General features: G+C 44.0%; 8 protein-coding genes across 8 annotated transcripts; 3 read left to right on the forward strand and 5 right to left on the reverse strand.

Annotated features, from left to right (window-relative positions):
* Window positions 1-213: 213 nt before the first annotated feature.
* On the reverse strand, window positions 214-2,795 carry I203_106296 (uncharacterized protein; the record flags this gene model as incomplete). The annotated part of the gene is made up of 2 exons (XM_019148057.1): window positions 214-307; window positions 391-2,795. The coding sequence occupies 2 exons, from the start codon at window positions 2,793-2,795 to the stop codon at window positions 214-216; spliced, it is 2,499 nt and encodes an 832-aa protein (XP_019002975.1).
* Window positions 2,796-4,825: 2,030 nt separating this feature from the next.
* On the forward strand, window positions 4,826-5,957 carry I203_106297 (uncharacterized protein; the record flags this gene model as incomplete). The annotated part of the gene is made up of 3 exons (XM_019148058.1): window positions 4,826-5,071; window positions 5,145-5,321; window positions 5,469-5,957. 3 exons carry the CDS (start codon window positions 4,826-4,828, stop codon window positions 5,955-5,957), a joined length of 912 nt encoding a protein of 303 aa, XP_019002976.1.
* A 306-nt stretch (window positions 5,958-6,263) lies between these two features.
* I203_106298 (uncharacterized protein) lies at window positions 6,264-9,259 on the reverse strand (the record flags this gene model as incomplete). The annotated part of the gene is made up of 10 exons (XM_019148059.1): window positions 6,264-6,397; window positions 6,471-6,851; window positions 6,925-7,324; window positions 7,383-7,504; window positions 7,565-7,755; window positions 7,833-7,960; window positions 8,018-8,368; window positions 8,431-8,582; window positions 8,643-8,919; window positions 8,990-9,259. 10 exons carry the CDS (start codon window positions 9,257-9,259, stop codon window positions 6,264-6,266), a joined length of 2,406 nt encoding a protein of 801 aa, XP_019002977.1.
* Window positions 9,260-9,790: 531 nt separating this feature from the next.
* I203_106299 (uncharacterized protein) lies at window positions 9,791-12,536 on the forward strand (the record flags this gene model as incomplete). The annotated part of the gene is made up of 12 exons (XM_019148060.1): window positions 9,791-10,175; window positions 10,262-10,539; window positions 10,616-10,706; window positions 10,777-10,811; window positions 10,915-11,105; window positions 11,196-11,280; window positions 11,730-11,760; window positions 11,920-11,965; window positions 12,036-12,086; window positions 12,192-12,215; window positions 12,298-12,304; window positions 12,435-12,536. The coding sequence occupies 12 exons, from the start codon at window positions 9,791-9,793 to the stop codon at window positions 12,534-12,536; spliced, it is 1,326 nt and encodes a 441-aa protein (XP_019002978.1).
* Window positions 12,537-13,122: 586 nt separating this feature from the next.
* On the reverse strand, window positions 13,123-15,741 carry I203_106300 (uncharacterized protein; the record flags this gene model as incomplete). The annotated part of the gene is made up of 11 exons (XM_065517940.1): window positions 13,123-13,251; window positions 13,322-13,707; window positions 13,775-14,049; window positions 14,138-14,324; window positions 14,405-14,585; window positions 14,644-14,736; window positions 14,782-15,064; window positions 15,131-15,352; window positions 15,421-15,492; window positions 15,570-15,636; window positions 15,720-15,741. 11 exons carry the CDS (start codon window positions 15,739-15,741, stop codon window positions 13,123-13,125), a joined length of 1,917 nt encoding a protein of 638 aa, XP_065373244.1.
* A 600-nt stretch (window positions 15,742-16,341) lies between these two features.
* On the forward strand, window positions 16,342-18,174 carry I203_106301 (uncharacterized protein; the record flags this gene model as incomplete). Its single annotated transcript, XM_065517941.1, has 8 exons — window positions 16,342-16,378; window positions 16,456-16,495; window positions 16,647-16,810; window positions 16,971-17,073; window positions 17,162-17,362; window positions 17,481-17,788; window positions 17,878-18,046; window positions 18,129-18,174. 8 exons carry the CDS (start codon window positions 16,342-16,344, stop codon window positions 18,172-18,174), a joined length of 1,068 nt encoding a protein of 355 aa, XP_065373245.1.
* A 408-nt stretch (window positions 18,175-18,582) lies between these two features.
* I203_106302 (uncharacterized protein) lies at window positions 18,583-19,964 on the reverse strand (the record flags this gene model as incomplete). The annotated part of the gene is made up of 9 exons (XM_065517942.1): window positions 18,583-18,716; window positions 18,800-18,959; window positions 19,085-19,192; window positions 19,256-19,290; window positions 19,369-19,382; window positions 19,451-19,517; window positions 19,692-19,734; window positions 19,789-19,811; window positions 19,922-19,964. 9 exons carry the CDS (start codon window positions 19,962-19,964, stop codon window positions 18,583-18,585), a joined length of 627 nt encoding a protein of 208 aa, XP_065373246.1.
* Window positions 19,965-20,407: 443 nt separating this feature from the next.
* Window positions 20,408-23,069, reverse strand: I203_106303 (uncharacterized protein; the record flags this gene model as incomplete). The annotated part of the gene is made up of 2 exons (XM_019148064.1): window positions 20,408-22,806; window positions 22,934-23,069. The coding sequence occupies 2 exons, from the start codon at window positions 23,067-23,069 to the stop codon at window positions 20,408-20,410; spliced, it is 2,535 nt and encodes an 844-aa protein (XP_019002982.1).
* Between the last annotated feature and the right edge of the window lie 12 nt (window positions 23,070-23,081).

Consider the following 23,081-nt stretch of genomic DNA (forward strand, 5'->3'; position numbering starts at 1 on the left):
CGTATGAAGATGTGGTTATTGTCCAGTGATACAAAAAGTAATGTCCCGATAACAAATGAATAGCAAAGCAATAGCAACAAACAAGTAGATCAATGAAGTGAAATATCCAAATGCAAAGTCGAAAATCAATCAAACCATGATCCCAATCCTAGTCTAGTCATTACATGTTCGTTAAATTCCAAACCCAAGTCCCAGTCCAATTTCAGGACAGTCCTACAACTCATCCCTTCTCGGTACGAGTGATCCACTACATATACCTCTTTGTCGATGTCTCATCAGTGCATCTCCTCGAGCGAAACCTTTCCCACTATTCATCAGAATCAATTTATCATCAGCCATTATTCCTCAATACTAACATATTATGATGAAGAAAGAATACACCAAACTCACCAAGGACAGGGGAAAGGTTTCGTACCGCTATGAATCCTCATATGTCTCCTAAGATCATGCTGCCTTACGAATGCAGCGTGACAATCATCTGTATTACACACATAGGGTTTATCTTCAAGGTGAGTCTGGATATGCGAGTGGATAGCTGACTTTCGGGGGAAGTGTCTCTCACAACCTTCGATGAGGCATTTGAACCTTTTGACAGGTTGTCCAGTGACTGATCCATCGAGAGTTAAGAATGTCGTATATAGTTTTTCTAAGAATGCTCTTGGTAGACCAGCTGGTCCATTCCCATTGGAACTTCCTTCAGGACCATTGGACCCATTGGAAAAGGAACTTCTGGGAGGTTGAATGACTAATTGTGGTTGACCGGGTAATTGCGCAAGGAGAGCATTGCCTGCTCCTGCGCCTGGAGCCGAACCAAGATCAGTTCCCGATAATGTCCTTTGCATGAGCGATACAGAAGTGAGATCAGGTCCAAAGACCAAAGTTGGTTTAGGTGATGGTTCTCTTGGGATCATAGGTTGAGATTGTGAAGATTCAATTTTAGGGACAGGCTCAGAAGGTCCAGCTAAGAGTGAAGGGTTGATGGCTCCTTCTTCAGGTGATGAATTACTGCCTTTACCCTTCTTGGGAGTCTTGGGTTTAGGCTTTGGACCAGGTTTCAACCGTTTACCAATAGGAGGATACTGTTGTCTCTTCCTTGGAGTCTCGGGACTGACAGGTGTAGATCCAGTCCAACCTTGCTGTTGACCGTCACTCATAGGCTCACTTGGTCCAGCTACGGCAAGTGGACCGAAAAGTCCTCCTTGAGATAGGGAGTGGGCCATCGGGATGGGAGGCGGAGTAGGAACATTTGCCATAGTGTGTACGAACGGTGCCGAGACGGATCGAGGCGCAGAAGGGAATACGGGAATCTCGTTTGGACGCATTTCATAATTGAGGAAAGAGGCTGAAGCGTGTCGTTGAGGTCCAGGAGGGGGATGAGGATGAGGATGAGGATGAGGATGAGACATGTGGGGACCAGGGGCAGGAGGAGGACCAGATTGGAAATTGAATATTTGAGGTTGAGCGGAATAAGTCTGCGCTGACCATGCTTGGATATCCATAGGTTGGGTCATAGTAGGCAGACCAGGTTGGTAGTTCATTGACATACCTGGGACTGAGGGATATTCCATATGATGGAACTGAGGCTGAGGAGGAAGGATAGGTTGAGTAGGTAGTTGGGATGAGGAAGGAGCACTGAACGTCATACCTTCCTGAGCAAGCATGGGGGTTTCAACAATCGTAGTCAATGTATTTTGTCTGTATCCTTGGTTACTTGGGAAAGACGCGATGGACATCATCGAAGTGGAAGGTGGCATAACAGATGTTACTTGAGACATCAATGTCATGTCACCTTGAACTTCATTAGGTCCGAATGCACCTTGATCTTGCTCTGGTGACGTGTAGAACAGACCAGCAGGTTGTTGAGGAGTACAGATTGGAGATCCACCACCTGGGAGAGTTGGACTGGGTAGTTGAGATCGCGAAGGCATAAGTTCAGGTAAACTGGCTGAGGCTGGAACGGGAGGGTACATCTCGGGGAAGGACTGCAGGGTAGGTGACATGACTTCAAACGAGGTCGAGGCTGTCATGGCGGAAGATGCAGAGACGTTTCTATCCTGTTGGTACAGCTGCGCATGACCCATGTGGATAGATGATGAAGAGACAGCTCGTGAGAGAGGTACGCTGGTCGTGAGGGATGTGGAAGGCTCGGCTGTTCTCCTGCGCGAAGCTGATGGCGATACAGGTAATGTATTGGCATCGTAGGTCGCCTGCCTTATCCTCTTCGTTGGTCGATGTGCTCCTGAAGGTGTACCTAAACCAGATAAGTTCCGTGTCTTCTTTGCTCTTCGTGGTGCGGTAGGTGACTGCACGGGGGTAGGATCAGGCATAGCGACCATGAGGGGTGTTGAGACTTGTGATTGAGGGATCTTCGAAGGTGAACCGAATCGTATTCCTTCTTCAAAAGCGGTCAGGTCGATTCCCTCCGCATTCAATCCAGTAAAATCCATTCCATCCCAGTTGGCATTAGCTATCCTGACTGGAGTAGGGGCGACTGACACAGGTCTGAATCCAAGAGTAGGTGTCCTCGTCCTGTCCGGAATGTTGAACGAGCTGCCAGATTGGAGGGAGTGCATACCCTGTTGGGCATGTATGGAAGTCATAGGTGAAATTAGGAATCCCTCGGTCCGCATCCTCCTCAGTCCACGATCATTGGGGGTCTTCCTGATAGTATTGAATGGTGAGGTTGGGTCGAAATGGGGGAAAGCGGATTGGACGGGTGAGGAGAGGATCTGAGGTGTACCTTGAACGGTATCGAAGATCTCCCCAAAGGAAGGAGGAGCAATGGGAGATGACATGATGATGGATGATAACCTGTGGACATTTTTGTTGATGGGTAAGAGTGAAACAGAATCAGAATCAGTGCGTGTTCTTCGACAGGGGATCAGGGTTATGCGTGTGTGTGCTTGGATAGTAGGTTACTCACCAGAAACGATAACAAGGACGCACAGATACTGACGATTTATCCTTTCCTCCCAGCAGCGCAGACTGCGAATCTAAAGATCAAGCTGATGAAAGAAGGAAGGGCTGGAGAGGAGTGAGGACAAGTCGAGTTCACCAAGCCTTCTGATATGTATCTATCCAGGTCAACGGTTTTTCCTTTTCAACTATAAGGTCTCGCGTGAACTTGTTTGTTCGGTCGATCACGCAGATTCCTATCAATTGGTCTAAAGAGGAATATCTATAGTATAAGAGCGATGGTGGCTTCACGTCTGGTCCAGTTGGAATGGAGGGGATGGAGGGAGGAACCTTCAATTAAAGGCGAAACAAGAGAGAGGAAAGACGTTCTGAAGTAGACGAGATTACAATTTTTTCTATGTTTTCTTGCAGGGTTGGTATGACGAGGTGAGACAGTGGAGTATTCCTAGGTGGTGTTTGAAGTAAAGAGCGTGGTCATATGTAAATGAGTGTGTTTGATGTATAGATGTATATGAATGAATGACTGAAGTGAAGATTCGGTTTGTTTATGTCGATTGTATATTTGAGGTTTTATTTGGAGATTTACGTTTTTGACCGAATACCTAACTGGTCCTTCTGATCCGAGTATAGTATGATTGTTAAAAAAGTGTGATATATATGTTATTGAGATGGATAGGAGGTCGATAGAAGTTGTCGAGCATAGATCAGAGAAGAATAATGGTGAAGATGAAGAAGATAATGATAACAAGATGACCAGCGATCACGACCGATGTTCGCTCAACCAAGGCGTAATTCAATCGCTTCGACTTGTTTTGCCTTTGCCTTTGCCGTCGCAGTTCAGATTAAAGTGACGGTGAAAACTTCATTCGATGATCTTACGTACTGGAAGATAGAGACTCAATCTAATTGTTCGTGTATCTCGGAATAACTCATAAGGTGCATATGCATTTCACTGTAGATTGGTCAACCAGACAGTCCGCTCAAGTTGAACTCAAAGTAGTCTTGTTCTTATGTGCGATCTCGAGAAAACTCAAAGTACCCTTTTCTATTTATTTATGAAAGTTGTGCTTTGCTTTGTTTACTTTCTGAATCACAAGCTGCAATCGGATCGGAACCATTGAAGGTTCAGAGCGAATTGCTACGGTAAAAGGGTGACATGGTTTCGTCGGATGGGTTTCGTAAATGATGATGAACCATCCGATGGAATGTTTATCTTGTTTTTGAATTTCTTGTCCCTGCCGATCGAAGTTCTCCGAAGCCAGAACAAGAACTAGTCCCCTGTACTATTACATACAGTACAAATCCATAAAGCAGTATTGAAAAGGTGTGATGAGACGTCATATACCTCTCAAGGTGAGACGAAACCAGAACAGGTCATGACTGGTGTTGAGCTGTCTGATGAGAATGATTCAAAAGAGTTCACTTCGTTCTGCCACCAGTCTATGATCAGAGGTATATAGACATATAAGAGTGCAATAGATGATCTTTCATGGGATACGCTCAATTCATCGACAAGAAGAATGGGAAATCGGTGATCGAGTTCAGAAACCAAATGTCAGATGTTTCGTGATGCTTTGCTGCTTTGAATGTTTGTTTTGTTTACTTTGGTTGTTAAAAACAAAGAAAGAACAAGCAAAAGAAAGCAGGCACGTCGGATGAGCGTGTATCTGTGTAGTGTAAGGGCATGGGATGACGTATCGCCACACTCGCGGTGAAAAGCGGTCAAAGCGTTGTAGTGTATTCTCTTTCTTACGTAAACAACCCTCATTCACCATCATATCCAACTTCAGTTGTTATCGTTACAGCTAGTTGATTATTTGGCCCCACCCCCACTTGATTCCCCGCATTTCAGATGTCTATACATCCCATCCTCTCTCTTCGATAGCATACACCCCATACACACACAAGCATGTCAACCTCAGCTGAGATACCGATAGATCCATCCTTACGAGACTCATCATCCGCCACAAGTCCAACGAGACTAGCAGGAACGAAACGAAAGACGCGAGGCAGTGGGCCTTCGACAACCTCAGCTTCGAGTCCAAGGGTGACAAGGCGTTCGACTGCTCATAATGAAGGGAATAGCATCGAGTCGGCAGAGCCTGCGAGAGGGGAAGAAGAGAATTTGAATGGATATTGGGGACCTGGTAATCCTGTGTGTGCAGATTTCGAGACCTGCTACAAGCAGAGTAGTCATGTGCTGATTACGTCTCACTCCTTCTTACCAGAAACGCGCTAAACGATCATCACCTACCAAACGATCTAAACCTACCACCTCGTCAACTCCTTCGAGTAACCAGGTAGAGAATGTAGCTGGTCCTTCTGGCATAGGGGAAGATAGTGGGAGTGGGGTCGGACCATCTATAAGTGTGATAGGAGAATTAGCGGGTTTGGCTAATCGGAAGGTAAGTCATAGGTCAACAACCCATTGCACATGGGGGAAATTCACCCTCATCTCAAATTGACGGACCCAGACGATTCCATCTCATGAGCGTGATGGTTCCCTTACATGTACCTCATTATACTGACTCATTCTCGACCCCTTCGTATAGTCTTCTTCATCCGGTATCTTCCCATATTTTCCACTTTATCCCGTCGGTCTAACACCCTTTCGATATCCATGTCTGACACCCTCAGAACCCAATCCACCTCCCGGAGATCCAAACAATCCAAATTTCAAATCTTTCAATCCTCATGAATCAAATATTACGACCGAAACTACTGGTGCTAGTACTCTACCAAGTCAGAATCAACTGATAGATCCACAATTGGCGGGATTATCTGGATCTACTCATACGACTTCTCAGCAACAAATACAACCAGTCCAACAAAGTCAGCAGCAGTCTCAAATACATCTAGAAACGAATAGTAACGGCAACAACAACAACAACAACAGTACGATGATGGATCAAAACACCGCGGCTAGTGCAGACGCAGCTTACGAATCCATTTCAGCATTGTTATCTGCTTCTCAAGGTATTTATCCGACTTTAGATTCTATCGATTACAATCAAGGTCGAGGACAAGGCCAGGGGCAATGATAGTGACATTGAAGACAGACAATATATGTTGTCCCATCAACAACAACAGGTGGATGGAATCATATGTACAGTGAAGGCTGAAGTACGGTATTATGTATACCGTGGCAATGATAGGAGATTAGCAATCAATTGAAGAATCAGAATAAGCGATGAATTTGTTATCAGCAAGAATCAAACATTAGTAAAGTGAAGATATTGTATACGTATGCATCAAACACACATAGTCACGTTGCTACGTGATCATACATGACGGTGTGCGATGTCTACTGGACAAAACGATCAGCTACCATCTGTATGACGACTACTCTATATCTTCTTCTTCTTGTTCACCAAGCCAGCAGCAGCACCACCTCTCTTCTGACCCAACTTCCTCTTCCCCTTACTACTCTGCACTTCATCATAAGCTTTCTTCGTCCCCGCACCAAGTAAAGTGGCATGTCCTGTTACCACGACGTAGTCCAAAATGAGCTATCAATCCTCTTTCTCATGCATACTTTGATTTGGACAACTCACCAGTTTCCCTCAGTAGATCATCTACAATAATCTTACTTCCACTCGTAGGATATCTCGCACTAACACCTCTCGCCAGTAATTTCTCACTTAACAATCCCCTCAATTCATCCTTCAACCCCCTTACATCAACCCTCTTAGCACCCTTTTTGGTCTTCTGTTTTTTCGTATAAGGTAAATCCGGATCTTGATCATCTTGATCTGACAATAAATCAGGATCAATATCCAAATCCATCAATTCGGCAGTTTCGATCAACCAATTCTTATCGTGTGTTGATTTCTGCTGAGTATGTTCGGCTTTTTCAATTTCCCTTGCTATACGTATTCTCTCTCGAAGAGAGGGGAGAAATCCACTTTCGATTGGTAGTTCAGGTAATTCATGGGCTATGCCAATTTGAAAGACAGAATCAGTAATCAGGTAACATCCTTTACTTGCCATGATCGCCGTTTCACTCACTTCTACCTAGACTCTTCATCAGAGCTCTCTGTACCCCTTTGTCTTCAGGACTACAAAGTTGCAAAGCAAATCCTTCATTCTTGGCTCTTGCCGTTCTACCACTTCGATGGATATACGCATCAGCCGTTCGGGGTAGATTAAAATGTATGACATGGTCTACTTGAGGTATATCCAATCCTCGTGCAGCTACGTCCGTAGCTATCAATATTCCGTTTTTGGTCGATTTGAACCTGTCGAGATTTTTAAGTCGCTGTTTCTGCTGGAGTTGGGAGTGTAAGGGGAAGATGGGTAATTGAAGTAAGGTGAATAGAGGGATAAGTCGTCGGATACCATCAATGGATCCTACGAAGACGAGTGATCGTCCAGGATAACGTAAGAGGAAATAGTATAGGTATAAGTCCTGCAGGTCATATGTTCAATCAGCTTAGGCCGATTAACGAAGTTTTGGTATCACCTACCTTGTCCGATACTACACATTCGATCATACTCTCCCTCAAGGTCGATACCACTCCACCTTCTGGACTGAGATCAATGACTTCCGGTTTGGGATCTCTGAAATCCAATTTGTCCACCAGATCCTCTATCAAACAGTCAAATATCGGTTAAGACAGCTCCAGACTGACTGATTAGCTGAACTTACCTAACGTCGAACTTCGTTTTCCCTTCTTCCTACCACCGCTTTGATGTCTCCTCTTAAGATTCTGTTGTAAATCCTTAGACAACGTAGCCGAGAAAACGAACGTCTGCATATCATCTCTCGCTTTGGAATCTTCCAACAATGTTGACATCTGAGCAAATACCGGATCATCGTCATCTGGACCTTGCGTTGCACTACACGTTCACAACAGAGTCAGCTTTTGATATAGATATACTAGATAGCTCAAGAAGTGTTGATGGTAGGGACTCACGCTTCAGATCGTTGAGTGAGTCTGACGATATTTTCTAACTCTGCAAAATGTCCATTCTCAATCATCCTGTCCGCTTCGTCAATGACCAAAAATCTCAGTGTCCTGATCCCACTTGCAAGGTCGTCATCCTGAACAAGTTTGTCAGATTGATCCGGTACAATCATCAAGGAAGACATCATACATACCGCTTTGATTAAATCCCATAATCGACCGGGCGTAGCAACCAATATATCGCATCCTCTATCCAATATACGTTTTTGTTTCTGAGCGGATAACCCTCCTACCACACTGCCTACACTGATTCTAGGAGGTCCTTTGCTTTTACTTGACGTCCCTTCCTTCTCCTCCTCATCATCCTCAGTCGTTGACACTGTATGCTTGAGCAAGGCATTCAAGTGATCTACCACCTGAAGAGCCAATTCCCTCGTGGGGCATAAGATCAATCCGCTCAACTTCCTTTTTTTGGATGCGGGTACAGGTTTTCGAAGAAGGTGAGAAAGGATAGGTAAAGAATATGCAAGTGTTTTACCGGAACCCTGTGAAAACCATTCACGTATAAGCTGGATCACGATCGATAGAACAGATAAGATGAGCTCACAGTTTCTGCCACTCCCACTACGTCCCTTCCTGATAGACCAGCAGGTATGGCTCGTTTCTGAATATCGGTGGGTTTTACATATCCAGTAGCCAGGAAAGCTTTTTTCAGTAAGGTGTGGAGAGTGATGTCCTTCCATTCGGGTAATAAAGCATCTGATAATCATCAAATAAGCTAGATTCTATCATGGTAGAGGAAGAATCGGAGAAGCTTACCGTCAAAAAGTGGTTCTTCCTCTACTTCTCCTTCATCTCCGTCATCTTCATGATCTTCGTCATCCTCGTCGTTCATATCTTCTTGAGCTAGAGCCGCGAAATCCGGAGATTCTTCCTCTTCCTCGTCTGCTTCATCCGTTACTTCTTCCTCTTCATCTGCTACATTCTCCTGCTCTTGCTCTTCGTCAATATCGTCATTTATCTCAGTGACATCTTCTACAGCCTTCTCTTTTCCTTTTCCTTTTCCTTTTTCTTTCTTCTTCTTCCCTTCCGTAGCCTGATGTCCCACAAAATCAGTCATTCCGTTACCCGATCAATCTATACAACGACGATGATGTACGACTCACAACAAATCTAGCTACTCTACTTCCACCTTCACCTTCATCCCATTCTATATCCACATCATCTAACTCCTCAAGCATCATCATACCACCTCCGCCATCTATACCGGAGAATGGAGAGGTGTTGACCGCTTTCCATTTCAGTTCGTTCGGCGCTAATCGAGCTCTAGGTCGCGGTTTGGTGGATGATGGAGATCCCAAGGAGTGGGATGATTTCGATTTGCCTTTGGATTTCATTTTTGTGCTAGCATTGAGCTTGCGTTTGATCTGCGCCATCTTGTCCTCAGATAATGACATAGTGTTTCCAATAGTCTGTAAGTCATTCAAGATTTGGAAGGAACAACAACAGATACTCCATTTTGGCTACAGTGAACTGGCTCTCAATCCAACTTTTCGAACGGTTAGCATTCATATCACGTGATTGGGTCAGACACTTACGTAATGCTCCTTCCCAACTTTATTTCCCATAAATTAAAGGTTGATAAATCAGATGGGAGCAAGCAGTACGTATGCATGTTGAACCATACTGGCTTATTAGTTGTTCGGATGCTCTCGACGATACTGATTCGGCATGATCCTACTCTTTCAGCTGTTCGAAATGGATGTATGTAATCCCCTCGAACTATATATCAATTTATTCCATTCGAAAATCAACCCGAGAATAAGATATCATCCCAGTTCACAAGGTATATAAACCATGGATCTTGCGAGTATCCAGAATGTATCTTCTTACTTACTTTTCATTCATACTGATAAATTGCCACCACGTCAAAATCATCATCGTAGTCAAACTATCAAGCAGTCAAAATGACATCGACCAAACCTCTCTTCCCCAGATTGACCTCTCTTTTCCCCTTACGTCACCCGTTTACCAAATCCAAGCCTTCAATCTACTCGACAGATAGCTCCGATACTCTCATATCATCGGCCTCCTCAGGAGATTCATCCCCCAGCGCTGATTCCTCTCCCAAACAGTCATCGGGAGATCACAAGTGGACTTCTGAAGATCTCGAATCGTATTTCCACAGAGCCCTAAACGCAAATTCCCCTCGGTCCCCATCGCCTTCACTCACGATCAGTTATGAAGAAGCCATGATCTCCGTAGGATGGCAGATGGATAATCCCTATATTCTTACGGGGTATCGTCAAGCTTTGGGTTCAGTCAGGGGATGTGTGTATAGTATATACGGATGTGAGTGCACTTTACCTCCACATACAGTACTCTCTGTTCGTCAAAAGGAATTGGCTGATCAATGATTTGATAATGGGCAATGATAGATTTACATAATGAAACATTCAATATCCTAACTCATCTCGTTGGATCGATAATGTTTTCAATCATCCTATCAATTCATATCCTCCTGGAACCACTTTCGTCAACTACGACCATATCAAATACATCGAGTCGGACAGGGGCAAAATACAATTCAGGGGATATCCTCGCTCTAAGTGTGTATTTGGTAGCATGCACCGTATGTCTGGGTATGAGCGCATCGTTTCATACCCTCAATTGTCATTCGGCGAGAATATCCCACAGAGCACATAGGTGCGATTACGTGAGTGAAATTTTTCTTAATTACAGTACCGGCTACAGTACAGTGTGCTAAATTACACCACCCTCGGTCGTTGTAGGCTGGTATAGTCGTTCTGGGAGTGGGAAGTATCTTACCTGTCATACATCATGCTTTCTACGATGAAATGTTTTGGCAATTGGTATACTCAGGTAACTCGGTATATGTTTAATGTTCTTCTGACTCTTATGAAATGAGGTAACCTGACGGTGTGTTGCTCAGGTATCATCATTATCACAGGAATGATATCAGCTTTTGTAAGTTCATTTCGCTCCACTATCTACACAGTATGATCACCATCAATTCGCCAAACTTTGTTCCTTCATATCGCGAAGAGACGTCCGCTGATTGGTTTTTCAGATCGTCCTTTCTAAGGAATACCGACGTCGAAGAATCCTTCGAACATCCACATTCCTATTCCTCGGATGTTCAGCTACGACCCCTATCGTCCATATAATCGTTCATGAAGGTTATCATCATGCCAAGCAAAGTGTCGCAGTAGATTGGATATTCAAAGCTGGTTTCACATATATCCTAGGTGCTGCTATCTAGTAAGTCACTTCTCTATTCCCCTAATCCGCTGCTAGACTTCCAAATCGTCGATGAATTTTGTACTGATCGTTTGACTCGCCTTGGTGCAGTGCCACAAGATATCCCGAGAGACTCCATCCAGGCAAATTCGATATCTTCTTCTCGTCCCATCAGATCTTCCATTCGTTAGTGGTGGTAGGTACTGTATGTCAGTATATAGCTTTGAGAAAGATGATATCGTATAAGATTGGTATAACCATGGGAAGGGGCTTGAACGAGGGTTTCGCGTAGTCGCGAAAGGCTTGGGACAGATTTCTATACAAATCGGAAATGAGGCAGAGGTGTGGTTTTACTCAATAACAAAAGATATTTTCTAAGTTATGCACTGAATGAACATACATCTCCCTGTCAAGTACCCGCCTGACTGACGATTCTATCGTGGTGAGGTATGTCGTACGACTTGTAAACAGCTAGCTAGGTGAAGAAGGGTGCCACATGGTTTCAATGTGATTGTATCATTGCCACCAAAAACCTCAAAATCACCAAAACCACGAATTTGATGGAACCCAACAAACAGTTCTCAATCTCGTGCATTCAACTCACCTTTGTGCGTCACTATACGCCACTTATAATACTTACCGCAGGTCCTTTTCTTACAAGTCTCCAGAACCAGAGGTGAGTAAGCTTACTGGATGGTATGTCATCACTGCTGATCATATTGGTAGAACAGGTGAAATACCAAGATGACCCGTATGTATAATTCCCTTCCAATACCACAAACAGGTTGAGGTATGGTGGACTTGTGACTGATGACATGTACGATGTGATTCATAGGAGGAGATCAGAGAGAACGTGATCGAGCAAAGAAGCTCAAGGAAGAGTGAGTAAGAATTCCTTCCCATCGTACCGATGTGATATTCTGACTCGAGATGATGGGATCATTCGAATAGAGCAGCAAAGGGAAAGAAATTGTCTGGTAGTCCACAAGCGAGGAGGGAAGCGTGAGTACGAAATGCCTATCTTGGAATGGTGCTGCTATGCTTGCTTCATAATCCATGATTCCCATCGGAAACATACTGATCTCGAATTGTTTTATTGTGCTGTAGTGATGCCAAAGCAGTAGCTGAAAAGTAAGTGAAACCCAGGGTGAAAAATCACAGGTGTAAATACGACTTGACTGATCATGATGATATTGTTCGTTCACTCTTGTAGACAAGCTGTAAGTCTCAGTTTCTCACTTTCTCCCTTGTTCATATCACACATACCCTCTTATTCTTATAACATCACCAAATCATCCTTTAGTATCGTCTAACACCCGTTAGCTGACTTCAACTGATGATTTCACACAGGCGAAAGCGAAAGCTCGTGCAGAAGCTGAAGCAAGAGGTGAAGTAGCATCTTTCGATAAGAAAGTGGAACAGAGAAAAGTCAACGCTCAGCAGAAAAAGTAAAATTCAACTTCTCGCTGTCATCGTCCATTGAAAGTCGGAAGGAAGGGACGGACGAAGTAGAGAAAAGATAAAAGATCTTTATCGGTTCTATCGTTAGGTTGCATCTCTTCCATTTGCATATACACATACAAATCATATGTCTCATTCATAGGTTACTCATGAAGTTGTAAACATGATAAGACCGGCGTTCGGAATCCATGATCTCGAATGAATGACGTCTCCCCACTCGGATTAGCAAGAGTCGAGTAGTGTTCATATACATATACTACACTACGCCTAACTTATCCAAGATGTCTCACACTCGTAGTACGATTCAATGACCTGACTTGCACGGATGAAATAAGTATTGGAGGAATATGCAATGCATCAATATCAATGCTTTCATGTGATACAAGACACTAATCGAAAGGGAAATTGATGAAATGGAGATGGCAAACGAATGAGGAAATACTGTATGTTATGAAGTATGTGAGTTATGAGCTTCTACCAAACCTATACCTATATCTACCTCTCTACCTTCTTCTAAATCCATCCGATTTGTTCTGATATGTAAGGCGTATAGATTCCTCTCTCTTTTGTATTAGCTTTAGGCACTCCCACCCAACGATGCAATTTCATCTCTAACTTGATTTTCAGATTCGATCTTCTTCACTTGAGTTCTCTCCAACACTTCACCGTTCGCTAATCTAGCTTTCAACTCTTCGATGGCCTTGAGCTAGAGTGCAGAACAAGCATGATCAGTCACATAAACATAAAGATCTGAGAAGATGTTACTTTCAACTCACTTTCTTAGTCAGATTCCTGATTTTCTTGGAATTCGAATCATCCCCTCCATCTTCCTTGTTATCCTTATCCTTCACTTCAACTTTCGCCAATTCCTCTGTAACTTTCTCCACCTTCTCCTTCTCTTCGTTGGTCGCTCCATTCTCACCTTTACCTCTCTTCCTCGTTCTCTTCTTCTTATCTTCCGCAGGAGCTTCTTTGGGGACCGAACCTGGAATAGGAGCACCAGGTATATACCTTCCAGCGGGTTTACCACCTCTGAACATGGGTGTAGGGGTAGAAGCACCTGATCCAGAAGGTTTATCATCATCCCTTCGAGAGTATATGTCTGATGCGAGAGTTCCTCTAGCTCCGGGAGGTCTGTAGGCTCCAGCAGGTTTGGATTCGGCTAAGCAAGATACAAAATCAATAAATGGCCCATCAATGTTTTCCCAAAAAGATTCGACATAACTCACCTCCGTTTACCGTATCCCCCTTTTTACCGTACTTCGCGACACTCTCATTAGGTTCAGGAGCTTTTGGTACAACAGGAGGGAAAGGTTGGATATCTTTCACCAGACGAGGTGAGAAGGAAGCTTGGTAAAGCTCTTCAACCGGTTGGATATGCAGCAATTGACCCCCGCACCACCAGATCTTCACACCATTATCCACTCTCAGACGAGGTGAAAGGGTCGCTGTGAGGATGTATTGACCGCAGGGTGAGAATTCACAATGAGACGAGTTAGATGCTCTACTCGGAGAAACAACTAAATCAGTATAAGTCCAATTCTTGGAAAAGAATGTAAAATGATAGCGTGAAACGTAAGATTCTAACTCACTTAAATTCCGCAACTTTGTTTCTCGTACTGACATCCCAAATATCCACACCTCCAGCCAGATTTCCGAAACCAGCAGATAACAGTAATCTACCTTGAGGTTGGTATAAAAGGAAATTACGATGTTGAGAACCGAACGAATGGACAGGTTTAGCTTTCATGTCGAACAGCTGTACTCTGGCAGGCATGTCTATCAATTCAAGGTTTTATATCAGCTACGATCTGTATGGGGCCATGCGTCGCCTAGCTAATTGACGGTGAACTACTCACAGCCGTAACAGACCACAAATTCTCTCGAATTAGGTGACCAAGTGAAATCGTATATCGGACCTTCTTTATCAAGATCCACCAATCCATCGAAAGATCCATCCAAGCTGATAAGATATAGATTGGTCTCTCCGTAGTATGACTTTCCTGTGGCATCTACATCCGATTGAGCCAAAAACAAGGCCTAAAACGATTTCGTTGCAATCAGCATGTTAGTTGTAAATTACCTTATGAGTACTTACCTGGGTACCAGCGTTATTCCATTTGACCTGTAGCTTATCAGCCTTGTAGAAAGCCTTTCGAGCCATCGTATTAGGTAAATCCCTAGTTTCCGTCTTCGCCTCCCCACTGCCATTGGCATCTCCATTCTGCGCATTCACAGCTTTTCCTAATAAGCTCGACAGAGGATATAAAGATACAGAAGCTGGAGCACCTTTCTTCTCTCCGATCCAAATGGCCACAGCTGGTTCTTGATATGGGTGAATTGGTTTAGAGGAAGTTACACCTTGAGCTAAACTCGTTGGAGAAGAGAGGAATAACCCTTTAACACCTTCTACTCGAGCTCGGACGATTGGTTTGGACGATAGAGGTGGAGAGAATATGGAGATGTCAGAAGCTTGAGGTCGAATCAGATGAGATTCGTCAGAGGTAATTATCGGTTCCCTATATATCATGTATAGGTAAATCAGCTATCTGCTAGGTGATGCACGTATATGGGCTGCTACTCACCATCCATCCATATTCTTAGAATGCCACCCGTTGACTTCTTCTCCTGTCTTGACGTCCCAGGCTTTTACATTCCTGTGCATTTCCCCGTTATCCTGCTTGACAGGTCTCTCGAAGGTGAACAAATTCGTGGACAGAGGTGAGAAGGTGAGAGCTAGCACATTAGGCTGGTTGATGGTGATTGTCGATGTGGTCGAAGTGGAGGAAGAAGGCAATACATGTACGCTGAATATCTTGATCAGTTTATGATGGTGGTATGATTACCCAGCAAGCTGGTGATCGGAAGCACTCACTTTGACCCTTCGGCATATGCGAACCATTCACCATCAAGAGAATGGGCGTAACATCGCGCAGCGGTGGTGTCGCTTGAAATGTAGAGGTGAATAGTCAGCTATATGTCGCGAGGATATGACCTGAAGAGTAGCTGAACAGCATCACTCACGTAGGTATCCTACTTGACACCTCCCACGAAGGTCCATCTGCTATACCAGCAGTTTTCTGTGCTCGGACTGATCATGAAAAGTGGAGTGTGTTAGCTGGAAATTTCATGCGCGACGAATGCAAGCCAATACAGGGGAAGGAAGCAGCTCACAAGCATAATGAGTAGCTGCCATATTGTAGCTGCCGATGGATTTTAGCTGTACGTGTTAGCTCTAGTATTGAGTCCAGATAGAATCGAACAAGTGACAACCTTAACATGTAGGATCGAAAAAGTCATTCACAGTAGATGGGGTCCTCAATCTTTTGCAGGCGCTGTACCGTGACGTGGATTAGAGAAACACACCGGCAAATGATAACGATTAGATTAAAACCTGGAGTGAGAGAAGATTGGGGTCGGCGCCTTCCGCCGGACAAACCGAGGAGTCATTTCAGATTTTTTGGTGAGGGAATCCGTTCGAGGTTCTAGTGCCATCATACCGTACTGTACGTAGAGAGAACTGTAAAAACCTAGTTTTCATTCGACTATCCCTTACGCAGACTACAGTCCAAATGGTTCATATATAGCCAAGCAAGCCTCATCCCACCCCCACCAAGAAGCCAAGAGCTCACTCGACATTCATCCACTCCAGAGAATACTCTTTAATTAGACGAACGACTCGAAAGACACCCAGAACCAAAAAGCTTAGGTCAAACTGAGCAAGCCCCACCCTATCCACCCAACTCGACATTCCTTTCTTTGCATCTGTACTAGGTTCTCAAGAAAGTTGAACAAGATGCACCAAACTGGAAACTCAATCAAGCTACTTACGGGTAAGCACGAACTATATCAGGTGGATAGATAACCAGGTAATGAAGTCGCAGCTGACCTTTGTCAAATGATGTGATAGGTAACTCTCACCCTAGATTGGCAGAAGCCGTAGCATCTCGGTAAGTCATTCTCTTTCAAGATTTACCTGAGACCTAGATCAAGCAAACTCTGGTGAATTATGTTGGAGATGAACTGCTTGCTGATGATCACCCGTATCTATGCACATTTATTGTACCATCGCTTCACTCACACGACTATTTAACATCACAGCCTCGGTATCCCCTTGACACCATGCCACGTATCCAAATTCTTATCATTAGAAACATCCGTTCAGATCCATTCTTCGGTCAGAGACGAAGATGTCTTTATACTTCAATCTCCTTCTCCACCCGATATCAATGATCATCTAATGGAACTGTTAATTATGATTTCCGGTGAGTCAAGTTTCGACTTACACCCACATTCCCAATAATCACTTTCCCTTTCAATCCATCATATATTCCGACTACCCGTTTCTTCTTTCGTTGTCTAAAAGAAGAAGAAGAAGAAGAAGAAGAAGAAGGATGTTTTGCTGATTTGTTCTCCTCAACACAGCTTGTAAGACAGCTTCTTCAAAACGAATCACAGCTGTCATCCCCTGTTATCCCTACGCTCGACAAGATAAGAAAGACAAGTCGAGAGCACCCATCACAGCCAAGTGAGTTGTAACCCATCGTGTCCGCCTTGAATGACAGCTGTAGTGATTTCCTACGGGGGACTGACCGAACCCTTGTTTTCACCTACAGACTCGTAGCGAACCTCTTGGCAGTCGCAGGAGCCGACCACGTCATAACGATGGACCTCCACGCCTCTCAGATCCAAGGTTTCTTCGATATACCTGTAGATAACCTGTTCTCCGAACCTAGTATGGTTCAGTATATCAAACAGGAAGTAGAAGGTTGGAGAAACGCTATTATCGTCAGTCCCGATGCGGGTGGTGCTAAGAGGTAGGTAACTGTTGCAAAATCTTCGAATATCATGTAATCAAACAAGACTGATAATCAACTCAAATCGTTCTTTTCACAATGTGACTCAACTGATTCTATTTTGTTTTGTCCCGCATAGAGCCACAGCGTTAGCCGATCACTTGAATCTCGATTTCGCCCTGATCAACCGTAAACGTAAACGAGACATGGCAGCATCCATGACTTTACCTACCGTCCCACCAACACCGACAGGTTCAGATTCAGGCTCAACATCAGAAGACAACGATTCGTATTTTGTTGAAAAGATGGAATTGTTAGTCGGTAATGTGAGAGGTAAAGTGGCGATCTTGTTGGATGACATGATCGATACGGGTCATACAGTTAGACTTGCTGCGGATGTGTTGAGGGAGAATGGTGCAAAGGAAGTTTACGCGTTGATCTCTCATGGTAAGTTGGTCTACCATCACATCAACCATCGATCAATGAAAGACATGAATGTTGACAAGTTGGTAATCGTTGTTGTCTTTCTATTACAGGTCTATTATCCGATACTACCATGGAAAACCTACGTGATCTACCAGTTAAAAAGTTGATAGTTACCAATTCGATCGATCAAACTGATAGGATCAAAGCTACAAATGATAAGATTGATATCATCGATATCGCTCCGGTCATTGCTGAGAGTATAAGAAGAACTCATAATGGGTGAGTTGGATGATATCTCTTCAACACAGGTCTAGAATCAATGCTAATGGTTATTGTCTGTTTGTCTGGTGATGGTGTATAGTGAATCGATCTCAGCATTGTTCAGACCCAATGAATTGTTCATTTAATCGATGGAAGCGATCACTCTTGAGATGAGATCGGTGTACAATAGATAGATGGGAAGAAACAAACAACCAAACACAACAGATATGTAGATGATACTTCCATAACCTCATGTTTCTATCAATCATGTTATCATGTTATGCAATGGGATGTTAGATCATCATCGTGCTCGAATCTATCCTGATCGATATACACTTCATGAGATATATACATAGCATCACATCTAATCAACCGGAACACGAAAAGCAGAAAAGAGGGAAGTCATAACGATAAGACTATAACGAACAGAACTAGAATTGGTACGGTATGTATGATTAATGACGAAGGATTTCAATACAGTACCATCGATGTCCAAACAGCTGAAACCTATGCGTCAATCAAGTCTTGACATCTTCCATTCATCATCTACCAAGTCAAGAAGCCATTGGTTCGTCAGTTTTACCTAGCTGCACCGATGTATCAAACTGACCAATTCCCAATTGAGCTTTGACCTGCTCGATATCACTACCCAATCCACTGATATAACTAAGCAGGGTCATCGTGTTATCTATGGAATAAAATATATCATTTTGTCAGCTCAGTGGGTACTGATCCTCCCATAGTCCAGCTGAGGGCAATTGGATTACATACCAGTCCATTGAACAGCAGCATTCTTGCATACTTGAATAGCTTGTGATTTCTTCTCATACTTAATCGGATCGGCAGCTCGGAAAGCTGATAGCTCGTTCTTGAGGGATGAAGAAGTCTCTTGGAGTGATGAAAGGGTCGAAAGGAGTTTACGCCTTTCCGGCTGGATGTTATACAAGTTAGCTTTTCCATTCACCTGACAGAGGAAAGTTCCACATTCCAAACAATGAGGAACAACATATCTGAACTTGTGAAAGGCGAAAGTAATTTTGATACTTCTTCACTCACAGTATCTTCTCTTCCTTTTTCAGCTTCCTCAATCCCCACATTGACTTCTTCGATCTTAGCGTTTAGCGATTCCAACTCTTTTTGATTCTTGCTCAAAACAGCTTGTTTCTACATCATGCAAATAGTATAAGCTTTCCCTTCGCTGAAGAGTCCGGTGAGGGATTAGCTTACAGTGGCACCGGCGGCGCTGGGGAGTGACCAGAAGTCTACAACAATTTGCAAGTTCGTCAGCTAGTCTATCGTCTATCAAGACAAATCCCGATCAGCTGATATGGTTCACTCACAATTACCCGTTCCACTGTACGATAGCCAAGAAGGGTCTTGATCAGCATATGCATCTCTGGTGTGGTGGGTAGGGGAACTCACATTTTATCCATTTGGACCAAACCATCGCTTACTATATCATCCAGGACTTCCTTGACACTTTGAACCACTGTACAAATGTCAAAAAATGGAGCTTCGTTCCATTGCCATACATGAGAGGAGAGAAGGGATGGTGGAAAAAGAAATGACAAGAACACTGACCTATCCCTTTCGATTCTTTATGAAGCTGACATCAGCTTTTCCGAAATGAGCAATATCATTAACAGTGGGTAGGAGTACTTACTAGGAGCGATCTTCTCCAGTTCCTTGAGGGAATAAAACTGTGCCTGCGATATCGAGAGCTTCAGTACACGACAATAAACTTGAACATGGAAGCTCACAGTCTCGTGGAATATCTCTAGCACTATGTAGTGAAGACATCAGTAAAATGATATCTCCTCACCAAGCTTGGGAGTTTGTACAGAGTCAAGAAGGAAGTGAACAGTAGGGAGCCTGCTCGATAATTGTACTCACTCTTCGTCTTCTTCTCTTCAATCGACAAACCTCTTCTGGACATGATGGGTCGATATCGGATTTCTGTGGTTGATTCGTGTGTGAGTAGGTAGGCAGTGAAGTAAGTGAGTTGAATTGAGATGGAAATCTGTCAGCAGCAGATGAATAAGGTAAAGAAAGAGGAAGAAGATAGAAGATAAAAGAGAAAAGGAGAAATATGGACGAGGAAGAATGTGTATATATATATATATATATATGTGAGTGATAGACTGGTTGACTGGATTTGACTCATTCATCTTTTGATTGATCGGTGATCCGTGCGTGATTGTCAGTCATTTGTTATAATTCACCAAAGGACCCCTTCCCGTTCCTCGCTCGTGATCATCAGTAAGAAATCCGGTATGATATCAGTATCAATCTGATGAAGAGTATGTGCATCCTATCCCGCTTCCACTGTGGCATACAGTACAAACTAAAACAACACCAATCACCGACCACCTATCCAACCTATTCAACCTCTTCACCTCCCTTCCTCCTCTTAGATTTCTTGGCCTCCCTGAACCTCTTCTTCCACCCTTGCGTCAATTCCAACTTCTCATTCGTCCATTTGGCCTTCATCGACTCATCGTTCTCTCCAGGTTGTCTACTAAACCCAGGTAGAGGCACATTCGGTATCTCTTCTCCTTCCTCCTCTTCTTGTTGTTGGTCATATTCAGGTTGGGCGATAGGGGGTATACCAATATGTAATTCGTTATATAAATTCCTAGATTCACCTTTCCTTTCTCCTCCAATTGGTCCAGCCTCGGTGGGGAGAGTGAAGAATAATGGAAGATCACTAGATGAAGGATCAAATTTGATTTTACCCCTACCAGAAGATACGTTCAGAGGTAAAGGTTGTAATTCATCTTCCTCCTGTTCGTGACCTGTCGGAAGGTCGGTTTGTGCCGGAGGTAGAGGTATATCCATCTCTTCGTCCAGCTCTATATCTTCGCCTAAATTGGCTAAAAGAGAAAATCCCGCTGAAGCTGAGGTGGAACCGAAATTTAGGGTTGAAGTAGAAGTCGTAGGGGCAAACATATCTTTGAGACCTGAAGGTTTGGTTGGCACAGATGGTTTATCTGTTGCTTTATCTTCGTCTTCGTCCTCCGAATCGGACTCAGAGTCAGAATCTTCTTCACTATCTGACCCTGAGTCTGAACTTGAGCCAGATGATTCATCTTCATCGTCATCGTCATCTCCACTCCCACTACCACTCGAGCTAGATCCACTCCCACTGCCACTCCTGCTTGAACTTGCATCTGCATCTTCATTCCCAGCAGGAGGATCAACATCCATCCCCTCTCCTTCCTCCGAATCACCACTTGATGATCCACTACCACTCGAGCTAGTAGAACCAGACGAAGAATCCCCGTCAACAGTTACATCTAAGTTCAACTCAGGTTCTTTATCCATGAGCACCTCTTCTCTGACCTTTTTTTGAGCTACCGATGAAATTTCCGAGACTGCGGATTTACTTCCACCTCTTCCTACTTCCACCTCATCATCTTCATCAGATTCGGGATACACTTCCCAAACCACTTTCTCCTTCTTCGCAGGCGGCGACACATCCCCCAACAAGCTGCCGAGCACACCTAGAGCAGAGGATCGTTCAGCTCGGGCTGAAGCGAGGATCTGAGAAGGGAGGGTAAGTACAGGTTTGCGCTGGGGAGGAGGGGATGGCGATCTGCTTTTGAGGGCGCGAGTAGGGAAAAGAGGTGACGAGGCTTGTTGAGCGGTGCTTGCATCATTTCGAACGGGGAATAGAGGTGAAGGAGGTTGTTGTTGAGCTTCGTCCTCGTCATTAGGGGTTTCAATACTTCGAGTAGGGAACAAAGGTGAAGAGGGTTGCTGTTCAAGCTGATCTACGATACCCGAAGATGATGATGAAGAAGACGATGCGGTGCTTTTGTTTTCATCTGGAACTCTCGAGGGGAAAAGTGGTGATGATGCTCTTTCTACCGCATTTCCATCCTCTGAAATCTCATCATCTCCTCTTTCTTCTTCGTCTGCATGTACGTCGTCCATCTGTCGAGAAGGGAACAAAGGTGATTCTGATCCTTTTGCGGGCAAATCCCTATTCCCAAATAACGGGGAATCTACTTCTCCACTTTCTAAAGCACCAAAATCCTGCGACCCATATTCCGATATATCAACTTCTCCAATCGATACTCTCCTTTTTTTACTTCTCACCAAACTTTCTTCAATAATCTCACCATTCATATCTCTCTTTTTCCATATCCCGACGACCATTCTCCCCTCTTCATCCAACCCATCTTCATCGACAACGGAATCATCAACCTCTTCAAATTCCCATTCACCTTTCTGTATACTTGCTTCATCTTCATTTTGAGTTTCAGTGATAGAAAGCAATTTATCTCCTTTGATATATATTGATCCCCACGCAATAGGGTTGATCACTCTTCTTCTCAATCTCCCAGGCGGTCCTCCAACCCTCTTTTTCCCTTCCTGGGTTTTCCTAGCTTTGTTATCAACCAAAGCCTTGCCAATCGGATGACTAGGTCTCATGGTCAAAGGTCTAACCATCCTCCCATTTCCTTCATCCTCATCAACCAACCAAAATTTCTTCTTTTTCGCTATGGTAGAATTAACCAACCTAAAATCTTGCGATAATCTACCAACATCTTCACCTCTTTTCGATTCTACCCTTTTCCTCTTCTTCTCCAGCACTTTTCTCTTCTCTTCGACAGTAGGTGTAGGGATGGCATAGCGTTGAGCGTACTTGGGTTTGGCTTCAGCAAGACGGAGTTGAGTACCTCGCCAGAATGAGCCGGAGAGGATGTTGAGGCATTTTTTAAGTTGGAGGGGGGTTGTGGAAAGAGTGAGGAAGGTGAATGGACGTGGGTGGCCTATTGGACCACCACCGTGCGAATCAGTATATGAGTATATAGATAGCATTGGCTTGTGAGTAGGAGTGGAAAAAGGGAAAGGCGGGATGGACTGGGATCAGATGTAGGATGATTTTGTTGTACTCACCTAACGCATCGACCCCCAACTCCTCAATCTCACTGACCACTCCGAAACTTGAGAATCTCTCTTTGATATGTTGTGTGGTTATCGCCGGTGTGAGTCCACCTACGTGAAGTCGTTTGGTTATGGTAGCATCGACCATATTGGGTGTAGA

Source organism: Kwoniella mangroviensis (genome assembly GCF_000507465.2).
Source record: "Kwoniella mangroviensis CBS 8507 chromosome 1 map unlocalized Ctg02, whole genome shotgun sequence".
NCBI lineage: Eukaryota > Fungi > Basidiomycota > Tremellomycetes > Tremellales > Cryptococcaceae > Kwoniella > Kwoniella mangrovensis.